Source organism: Atractosteus spatula, chromosome 8 (assembly GCF_055471065.1).
Source record: "Atractosteus spatula isolate fAtrSpa1 chromosome 8, fAtrSpa1.hap1, whole genome shotgun sequence".
NCBI lineage: Eukaryota > Metazoa > Chordata > Actinopteri > Semionotiformes > Lepisosteidae > Atractosteus > Atractosteus spatula.
In genome coordinates, this window is record NC_142713.1 from 268,187 (window position 1) to 279,427 (window position 11,241).

The window sequence follows — 11,241 nt, forward strand, 5'->3', positions numbered from 1 at the left end:
GAGGAGGAGGAGGGTGTCGGAGGAGAGAGAGGGGGGCAGCCGAAGATAGATTCACACACAAAAAAAAATCCCTTTATTTCCTCTCTCTCTCTCTCCCCTCTGTCGTCTCCAGCGTTTTCTGGTGCCGTCTGAGTCTGGCAGGCAAGCGAGCCCGTGTCTGAGGAGAGACGTTTCTAAAAAATCAGTCTGTCAGTCTCTTTTCTCCTTTATAGTTCGCTGGCCGATGCCGCCTCTGTCTCTCTCTCTCTCCTCTTCTCCCCCCTGTCTCCTGTTATGGCTGGGAGGTGGGGAAGAGAGACGGGGGGAGAGAAATCCAGGTTATTTTGTGTTTTTTTTCCACGCAAAAAAAAAACAAAAATAAGAACGCGCCCCCTCCCTTTGCGCACACGCAGGAAGAAAAATCACGCGTGCAATTTTTTGTTGTAGTTGCTGTTGCTTTGCTTTGTTTCGTTTTTAGTCTCCCAGCAAAAGCCCGGTCTCGGATTCCGTGCGCCGTTTTATAAAATCCCTCCGCTCGTTACGGCTCCTGTCTCTGCACATTTTCAGTCATTTTCCTGCAAAGCCGCCATGTTTAAGAAGCGCCTGCCTGCCTGCCTCACTCACACTCTCTCTCTCCCTCCCTCTCCGTCTCTTTCTCTCTCTCTCTCACACACACACGCAGCAGCTAAGCTGAAATCTTCCCGGCATACATTTCAGGTCGAAACTGACAAAAGGGGGGGAGGGGTGCCGAGCCGCGCCGCTCGGAGGAAGGGGGCCGTTTCTGCTGCGCGCGGGCGGAGGGGGCGACCCCGGCGGGCAGAGGCTGGCGTGTCGGTAAATCAACAAAAGGCCGACGGCGGGCCAGCGCATCCCGAGTCAGGGAGGGAGGCAGAGACCCGCTAAACCGCAGCACCGTGCTGTGAGGGGAAGGGGTAGGGGGTGTCAGCAGACACCCGGCCCGGACGGAGTCGGGGAGCCCCAGCGCTGAGCCCCTCGGGCAGGCGAGGGCTCCTCACGCCCCCGCTGTCAGGACAGGGATGTCTCGATCGGCGGCGTGCCACTCCTCTGCCTCCACCTTGGGGAGACCGGCAATGTGTGGCAGTGGAGCCGACCCCCCCAGTGTGTGTAGGACACCGCCCAGCTGCCCCGTCCCAGGGCAGGACGCCAGAGCCCTGCTGTCCGCGAGGCCTGCGGTGGTCTGGGGGCGACCTGCTGGTGCGGCTGTGCTGTGGGGGATGTTCCGGGGACCCCCTGCAGGCAGAAGACCCCAGATTTTGCCACCTCTGGGGGATAACACGTGTCGCAGTGAACACAACTCGTTCGAACACACTTGCTGGTTTCCCTCAGCGTCAAGGAGGAAGTAGGACCCCTACAGGGCAGCGGGGGTGCTGCATCAGCAAGGGGCGACATTTCTAGGTCATTGCCCATTCCTGGAGCGACCCACCCCCCACCGTTCACCAGCAGAGTCTCCAGTCTCCTCAGGGGTCTTCAGTCAGGGGTTAAAGGTCAGCGTGACTCTGGGCTCATGAGGACAGTAACTGGCTCAGTTCAGTCCCTGAGAGCCCCAGTCCTTCAGGGGCTCTGGGGGTCTTCAGTCAGGGGTTAAAGGTCAGCATGAGGACAGTAACTGGCCCAGTTCAGTCCCTGAGAGCCCCAGTCCTTCAGGGGCTCTGGGGGTCTTCAGTCAGGGGTTAAAGGTCAGCGTGAGGACAGTAACTGGCCCAGTTCAGTCCCTGAGAGCCCCAGTCCTTCAGGGGCTCTGGGGGTCTTCAGTCAGGGGTTGAAGGTCACTGTGTGTAGGGCAGGTGTCCTCAATCCCAGTCCTGGAGACCCACACACCAGACCTGCGCTTAAATACACAACCCAAGTATTCATTGTCTTAACAGCAGGATTGCTAGGGATGGTGGGACTGTTTCCAGATCTTAAATCCACTTGATGGTCCCCTTTCAGGACTGCATTTCCTGAGTGAAATACAATCCCGACTGCAGGAGCTCCAGTCGGGCCAATGGCCAGTTCAGTCAGGGCTGCGTTGACGTGTTGAGATGTTAAGGCTGGAGTCCAGGCCAGCAGGTGTGTGTGGCTCTAGGACCAGCACGGGGGACCCCTGGTCCGGGTGTATAGCTGGGACCCTTAAAAGGAGTAAGTGTCTCTCCCAGAGGGGGGGAAACGGCGCAGCGCCCTGAACACGCGCCCCTGTAGTTTTCGGGAATGTTAAACGGGCCCGTTTCACGCCTGCGTTCCTGCAGAGCTGGCGACACCGATGGACAGTGCGGACAGAGGCGGGGAGCTGACTGCCGTCCGGAACAGCCGGCTGAGAGCCGGACCCGGACCCCAGTCCCCCACCAGTCAGCCCAGCCACACAAGCCTGCGTGACCTCTGGGATCATGACACCATGACCCCGCACCATGCTTGTGTTGTTTTAGGTCTGTTGCCTCGGGTAAAGACGGACAAAGTCTTTCTCTTAATTCTCGAAACGAGTGCAAACAGCACGCAGCGTCCTCCCCAGCCCCAGCGCAGAAGCCCGCAGCTCTGCGCAGATCCCCTGCGCAGCCGTCTGACGTCACGCCCCCCCCCCCCCCGCAACCCCTTCCGTCTCCTCGCTGATGTTTCTCGCAGGTCCGCCAGCGCGCGGTGCTTCGCGGTTGCCAGGGGAGACGGGCCGCGGGCGCGGGCCAATAGGAAAGCGCCCTCGCAGGATCCGACACTGTGGTCGCGCGAGCGACCCTCTCCGGCTCGTGCCTGCAGGCGCTGTTACAGCTCGCTTCCTGCAGAGCGCGCGGACCCCAGCGCTCCAGAGAAACGGAGCAAAAGCGTTCACGTGCCACTACTGTGGTAAACTGCATTTCTAATAGAGATGTAAATTCCACGCTAAATAGAGCAGGGGACCCACTTCATTCCCAGCGCAGACACAGTCAGCATTCTGCACCAGGTGAACTGAGTAACAGGACTGTCCTGCTGTACTGGGACTGTAGCTCCTAATGTAACAGGACTGGTCTACTGTACTGGGACTGTAGCTCCTATTGTAACAGGACTGGTCTACTGTACTGGGACTGTAGCTCCTATTGTAACAGACTGTTCTACTGCACTGGGACTGTAACTCCTGTTGTAACAGGACTGGTCTACTGTACTGGGACTGTAGCTCCTATTGTAACAGGACTGTCCTACTGCACTGGGACTGTAGCTCCTATTGTAACAGACTGTTCTACTGTACTGGGACTGTAGCTCCTATTGTAACAGGACTGGTCTACTGTACTGGGACTGTAGCTCCTATTGTAACAGACTGTTCTACTGCACTGGGACTGTAGCTCCTATTGTAACAGGACTGGTCTACTGTACTGGGACTGTAGCTCCTATTGTAACAGGACTGGTCTACTGTACTGGGACTGTAGCTCCTATTGTAACAGACTGTTCTACTGCACTGGGACTGTAACTCCTGTTGTAACAGGACTGGTCTACTGTACTGGGACTGTAGCTCCTATTGTAACAGGACTGGTCTACTGTACTGGGACTGTAGCTCCTATTGTAACAGACTGTTCTACTGCACTGGGACTGTAACTCCTGTTGTAACAGGACTGGTCTACTGTACTGGGACTGTAGCTCCTATTGTAACAGGACTGTCCTACTGCACTGGGACTGTAGCTCCTATTGTAACAGGACTGGTCTACTGTACTGGGACTGTAGCTCCTATTGTAACAGACTGTTCTACTGCACTGGGACTGTAACTCCTGTTGTAACAGGACTGGTCTACTGTACTGGGACTGTAGCTCCTATTGTAACAGGACTGTCCTACTGCACTGGGACTGTAGCTCCTATTGTAACAGACTGTTCTACTGTACTGGGACTGTAACTCCTGTTGTAACAGGACTGGTCTACTGTACTGGGACTGTAGCTCCTATTGTTACAGGACTGGTCTACTGTACTGGGACTGTAGCTCCTATTGTAACAGACTGTCCTACTGTACTGGGACTGTAGCTCCTATTGTTACAGGACTGTTCTACTGTACTGGGACTGTGGCTCCTATTGTAACAGGACTGTCCTACTGCACTGGGACTGTAGCTCCTATTGTTACAGGACTGTTCTACTGTACTGGGACTGTAGCTCCTATTGTAACAGACTGTTCTACTGTACTGGGACTGTGGCTCCTATTGTAACAGGACTGTTCTACTGCACTGGGACTGTAGCTCCTATTGTAACAGGACTGTTCTACTGCACTGGGACTGTAACTCCTGTTGTAACAGACTGTCCTACTGCACTGGGACTGTAGCTCCTGTTGTAACAGGACTGTCCTACTGCACTGGGACTGTAGCCTATATTGCAACAGGGTGCCAAGTGTCTACAATACAAATAGGATTAATCTTCTCCCCGGATCAGATAAAGGCCGTGTACACCAGAGGGCACTGTACCGGCTCACTCCAGACAATGCTGGCGCGCAGGCGCCCTCTGGTGGACACTGGCGATGCTGCGCCCTCTGCTGTGCCGGAAGTCTGGCAGCTTTTGAAAAGCCCGTTTTCCAGCCCGTCCACGACCCCAGTGTCACACCGCCCTCACCTGTCCGTGGCCACCCACGGAGACAGGCTCAGATCTGCTCTCCCCAGTCTGCTGTGTCGGCTGTTCACATGATCTAAAAACGTGTCCCGTCCTTCCCAAACCAGGGTCTCAGTCCTCCGGCAGGATTCTCCGGGTGACCCGTCCCTGTCCCAGTCTCCCATTCTCTCGGCGGGTCCGAAAGAACCGCCAGTAGCTCCAGCGCTCAAGAGCCAACGCTCTCTGCTCCAGGTGTCGCTGGTTCGAAAAGTCACGTCCACCTGCTGGAATTACAAACTCCTGCCTTGCCGTCCACCCCTCCTGCCCCACAGTCCACCCCTCCTGCCCCACTGTCCACCCCTCCTGCCCCCCTGTCCACCCCTCCTGCCCCACAGTCCACCCCTCCTGTCCACCCCTCCTGCCCCACTGTCCACCCCTCCTGTCCACCCCTCCTGCCCCACTGTCCACCCCTCCTGTCCACCCCTCCTGCCCCACTGTCCACCTCCTGTCCTGCTCCACACTCAAGCACTGGGGCAGTTCCAGTCTGGGTCGGACATTTATTGAAAAAAGACACACAAACATTCGCTCCTGAATTAAAAAGACGAGTCTGGCTGTTCCATGTAAAAAGCACTGTCCAGTGGGACCCCCGGCCAAAGTCTGGCCCCCCGGCCGGCCGGCTCTGGGACAGCGGCGAGACCCCACCGCAGGACAGCGTCTCCCCCCGGGCCGGCGGACGGACACACGGCCGCTCTTCCTCCCCCTGCTCCTCCCCAGTCCCCATCCTCTCCTCCTCCTCCTCCTCACTGGTCCGGCTCTGCGGGGGGGTCTGACGGGACCTCCCTGCGGACACAAATGGAGGTGAGTAAGGGCGACGTTTCTTCATCGTCCTCGTCCTCGTCGCCGGCGGCGGACACATCGCTCACCCAGTGTAGGGGGGCGGGGGCGCGTCGTGCTGCCCGCTGTGCGCCAGCGCCTCGTGGTAGGAGGGCAGGCCGGGGGCAGGGATGGGCGCCAGGGGCACAGATTCTGGAGGGACCTGGCTATCTCCGGGCATCCGCACGGGCACGCTGGGGCAGCCGGAGAGAGGGAGGAGACAGGAGCCGGGGTCAGTCACACCAGCAGGACATCAACAGTGCCTCCCAGAGGGGCAGAGACAGAGGAGGCACAGAGAGAGAGAGAGAGAGACGAGGCACAGAGAGAGAGAGAGAGAGAGAGAGAGAGAGAGTAAGAGAGAGACGAGCTGCAGCAGACCGACAGGGACAGGCGCGGTGGTCCGGTACCTGCCCGCTCGGCTGGGCTTGTGCCGGGCTCTGTAGCAGTAACAGCCCACGATCACAGCGATCACCACGATGACAAGGAGGGCCAGGAGTCCAGCGACCAGCCCAGCAACATCCACACGGGGAGAATGGTCTGGAACAGAGACACACCTGGTTACACCCCCTCATCTCTTCAGAGCGTCTCCTTTTCTTTCCAGGTCAGAGGATACAGCTCTCTCTCCCTGCTCCCTCCCTCTCTCCTCACACCTGAAGACACTGGACAGTCTCTCCCTCTCTCCCCTCACACCTGAAGACACTGGACAGTCTCTCTCTCTCTCCTCACACCTGAAGACACTGGACAGTCTCTCTCTCTCTCCTCACACCTGAAGACACTGGACAGTCTCTCTCTCTGTCTCCCCTGCTCTTTATATCCCTGCTCCCTCCCTCTCTCTCTGAGATCAGCTGGAAGGCTCTCAGATGTGATCTTTACAGATACAGAAACACATGCACACAGACACTGGGACACTGGAACCTCAACTCTCTTACACACACTGTAGCAACACCGCTGGCTAAGAAGAAGTAGAAAAATACCAGCTGAATTACCATGAGCATGCACATAGTCCTTCCAAAAAGCATTCTGGAAAGAAAGACAACATCGCGTTCAGTGCAGCAGTAGTTACAGACAACATTAAAAATATTTCCATACAGTGTCAGTGTCCGGTCAGTGTCGGTGCGCTGCGGTGTCCGGTCGGTGTGCTGCGGTGTCCGGTCGGTGTCGGTGCGCTGTGGTGTCCGGACGGTCAGTATGTGTGGACATTGGTCTCACCGTTTTCGCAGTGTCCTCGAACACCTCCCTGGCCTCCTCGTACGAGCAGATCTCCTCCATACACTCCCTCTCCAGGTTCCCCGGCACCACCAGCTCCATGTCCCAGCTGTTGAACAGCAGAGAGCGGCTCAGGAAAGATACAGCTTCCTGCTGCTCCAGGAACACTGAGGGAGAGAGAGACAGACAGCTGAGAGAGAGACACACACAGACACAACACAAACTGGAATGCTACAGAACCCTAAACAGACAATACACACTAGCCGAATATTTGACCAAGATAAGAAACAGCAAAAAGAAACAGACCCTGACGAAGTACAGGCTCAGTGACCACAGCCTGGCCATAGAAACTGGACACAGGCAGACCTGACTGCCCAGAGAGGACAGGCTCAGTGACCACAGCCTGGACACACACACTGGACACAGGCAGACCTGGCTGCCCAGAAAGGACAGGCTCAGTGACCACAGCCTGGCCAGAGAAACTGGACACAGGCAGACCTGGCTGCCCAGAGAGGACAGGCTGTGACCACCCACACCTGCCAGAATCACAATGGGTCCCAATCCTACTGGGAGAGGGAGGAGGGAACTCAGTGGATCTGGCAGCCCAGTATGGGATCTCCTGTCACAGCCTGAGGAACAGTGAGTCTGTCTCCCAGTAATGCTCCATCTGTCTACAGTATATGTCAATAGTTCAGGTGGGGAGCTGCGTCAGCAGGCGTAGGCTGCAAAGGAACAAGTAACAGATTTATTCCACCTGAAAAGAGAAGAAGGTGACACCCTAAGAAGGATCCAAGGCCGAAACGTTGTGTTGTCTTTCTTCTCTTTTCAGCATGGCATAAATGTATGTAAATATCTGATGATATGTGTTTGTTTTAAATGTCTGTAATATGTCTGAAGATTTTATTTTGTCTAGTTTTGTTTCATTCGGTCCTGCTTAGAAAGCACCTTGGACGGACGGACGGACAGACAGAGCCCCCTGCGAGAGACACACTTACCTTCATTTCTGTTGAGACTCCTGGACACTGAGAGACACACCAGTGACAGCAGCCACACCCACAGGACACCGCAGCCCCACATCACTGAACCCCTTAAAAGAAGCACACACAGGTCACAACAGCAATCTTACTCACACAACACCAACCACACAACACAACAGCATCTGCCACACCAGACAAAACCAGCCTCACACAACACAGCAAACAGACCACTTCAATACTGGAGTCGGTAAAGAAACACCCCTCTGATGCTGCAGTGTAAATACTGTACCCCTGGTGTACCCCTCTTATGCTGCAGTGATGTCTGTGAGTTCTCAGCGGCCCAGAACATATTGGTCGATAACAACACACTGCATCTCGAGAATGAAACAGAAAACGTTTGTTCTTCGACCTTATAACGGTTTTATAAAGGCCTCAGCCTACTCGGACAGGACAGTCCAGTCTCTCGGAGCGCCACCCTGCCTGCGGACCGACTGACCAGCTCTCCCGGACCGGGGGTCAGGCCCCGCACGGCCACCGACCCGCGAGTCTCGCAGTGACTCCGCTCTGCCGGATTGAGGAAGTCCGGACCGACTTCTGCCCTGGGCTCTCTCTCTCGCGACTGCTGCTCCCGTCGGGCTCGGCCCGAGTCCTCGCGGCTCCGGGGTCCGGGGTCCCCGAACCGGAATAAACACAGCCACACGGGCCCAGGAGCAACAGCAACGAGAAGGATTGATCGCGCACCCCAGCTGGAACTCGGGAGCGGGCACACACACACACGCCGAGCGGGTCGGCACCGCACGCCACGCCACGAGAGAGCCACGCTCACCTGCCGGGAGAACTCCTGCCAGCCGGCAGCCTCACGCACGACCTGTGCCAACCCGTTAAAAAGGAAAAAAACAAGCTGGATAAAAATATCCCTGCAGTCGCCTGCTCGGTCCGCGTCGGACACCAAGCCCTCTCGTGTCCGCGGCCTTCCGTGGGTCCTGCCTACTCCGTGTTTCGTTTTTTTTTTTGTCCTGCTGTTTAAAGTCAGTCGAAACCAGGAAAGCGATGCACGTCCGCAGACAGCAGCCACAGCCCACCTGTACCTGCGAGCGCACCCCGCCCGCGCGTCACGTGACAGACCGGTCGGACCGCGTGCCCGAGCGACACGGACTCGCTCGTTCAGTCCTGCAGGTCGGCGTCACGCTCTCATCCGTCAGACACTCTGAGCACCCCACTGAACTGAGAGACGCAGAGACTGTGGAGAGTCAGACACTATGAGCACCCCACTGAACTGAGACACAGAGACTGTGGAGAGTCAGACACTATGAGCACCCCACTGAACTGAGAGACACAGAGACTGTGGAGAGTCAGACACTCTGAGCACCCCACTGAACTGAGACAGAGACTGTGGAGAGTCAGACACTCTGACACCCCACTGAACTGAGAGACACAGAGACTGTGGAGAGTCAGACACTATGAGCACCCCACTGAACTGAGAGACACAGAGACTGTGGAGAGTCAGACACTCTGAGCACCCCACTGAACTGAGAGACACAGAGACTGTGGAGAGTCAGACACTATGAGCACCCCACTGAACTGAGAGACACAGAGACTGTGGAGAGTCAGACACTCTGAGCACCCCACTGAACTGAGACACAGAGACTGTGGAGAGTCAGACACTATGAGCACCCCACTGAACTGAGAGACACAGAGACTGTGGAGAGTCAGACACTCTGAGCACCCCACTGAACTGAGACACAGAGACTGTGGAGAGTCAGACACGCTGAGCACCCCACTGAACTGAGAGACACAGAGACTGTGGAGAGTCAGACACTCTGAGCACCCCACTGAACTGAGACACAGAGACTGTGGAGAGTCAGACACTCTGAGCACCCCACTGAACTGAGAGAGACTGTGGAGAGTCAGACACTCTGACACCCCACTGAACTGAGACACAGAGACTGTGGAGAGTCAGACACTATGAGCACCCCACTGAACTGAGAGACACAGAGACTGTGGAGAGTCAGACACTCTGAGCACCCCACTGAACTGAGACAGAGACTGTGGAGAGTCAGACACTCTGACACCCCACTGAACTGAGAGACGCAGAGACTGTGGAGAGTCAGACACTCTGACACCCCACTGAACTGAGAGACACAGAGACTGTGGAGAGTCAGACACTATGAGCACCCCACTGAACTGAGAGACACAGAGACTGTGGAGAGTCAGACACTCTGAGCACCCCACTGAACTGAGACACAGAGACTGTGGAGAGTCAGACACTCTGAGCACCCCACTGAACTGAGAGACACAGAGACTGTGGAGAGTCAGACACTCTGACACCCCACTGAACTGAGAGACACAGAGACTGTGGAGAGTCAGACACTATGAGCACCCCACTGAACTGAGAGACACAGAGACTGTGGAGAGTCAGACACTCTGAGCACCACACTGAACTGAGACACAGAGACTGTGGAGAGTCAGACACTCTGAGCACCCCACTGAACTGAGACACAGAGACTGTGGAGAGTCAGACACTCTGACACCCCACTGAACTGAGACACAGAGACTGTGGAGAGTCAGGCACTATGAGCACCCCACTGAACTGAGAGACACAGAGACTGTGGAGAGTCAGACACTCTGACACCCCACTGAACTGAGACACAGAGACTGTGGAGAGTCAGACACTATGAGCACCCCACTGAACTGAGAGACACAGAGACTGTGGAGAGTCAGACACTCTGAGCACCCCACTGAACTGAGACAGAGACTGTGGAGAGTCAGACACTCTGACACCCCACTGAACTGAGAGACGCAGAGACTGTGGAGAGTCAGACACTCTGACACCCCACTGAACTGAGAGACACAGAGACTGTGGAGAGTCAGACACTATGAGCACCCCACTGAACTGAGAGACACAGAGACTGTGGAGAGTCAGACACTCTGAGCACCCCACTGAACTGAGACACAGAGACTGTGGAGAGTCAGACACTCTGAGCACCCCACTGAACTGAGAGACACAGAGACTGTGGAGAGTCAGACACTCTGACACCCCACTGAACTGAGACACAGAGACTGTGGAGAGTCAGACACTATGAGCACCCCACTGAACTGAGAGACACAGAGACTGTGGAGAGTCAGACACTCTGAGCACCACACTGAACTGAGACACAGAGACTGTGGAGAGTCAGACACTCTGAGCACCCCACTGAACTGAGACACAGAGACTGTGGAGAGTCAGACACTCTGACACCCCACTGAACTGAGACACAGAGACTGTGGAGAGTCAGACACTATGAGCACCCCACTGAACTGAGAGACACAGAGACTGTGGAGAGTCAGACACTCTGAGCACCCCACTGAACTGAGACAGAGACTGTGGAGAGTCAGACACTCTGACACCCCACTGAACTGAGAGACGCAGAGACTGTGGAGAGTCAGACACTCTGACACCCCACTGAACTGAGAGACACAGAGACTGTGGAGAGTCAGACACTCTGACACCCCACTGAACTGAGACACAGAGACTGTGGAGAGTCAGACACTCTGACACCCCACTCAACTGAGAGACACAGAGACTGTGGAGAGTCAGACACTCTGAGCACGGTGCTGTACTGAAGGAGATAGCAGGATTATCTCCCTGCCAGATCGGCTCCTCTCTCTAATTTGAATTCGGACTGGAGGAAACAGCGAGTTG

At 56.0% G+C, this 11,241-nt stretch overlaps 1 protein-coding gene across 1 annotated transcript; it reads right to left on the minus strand.

Annotated features, from left to right (window-relative positions):
• Positions 1 to 5,046: 5,046 nt before the first annotated feature.
• Positions 5,047 to 8,652, minus strand: prrg2 (proline rich Gla (G-carboxyglutamic acid) 2). The gene is made up of 7 exons (XM_088923353.1): positions 8,386 to 8,652; positions 7,578 to 7,669; positions 6,586 to 6,749; positions 6,363 to 6,396; positions 5,784 to 5,913; positions 5,427 to 5,570; positions 5,047 to 5,343 (listed from the first exon to the last, which is right to left on the minus strand). Exons 2-7 carry the CDS (start codon positions 7,657 to 7,659, stop codon positions 5,304 to 5,306), a joined length of 594 nt encoding a protein of 197 aa, XP_088779479.1. The 5' UTR covers positions 7,660 to 7,669; positions 8,386 to 8,652; the 3' UTR covers positions 5,047 to 5,303.
• Positions 8,653 to 11,241: the final 2,589 nt, after the last annotated feature.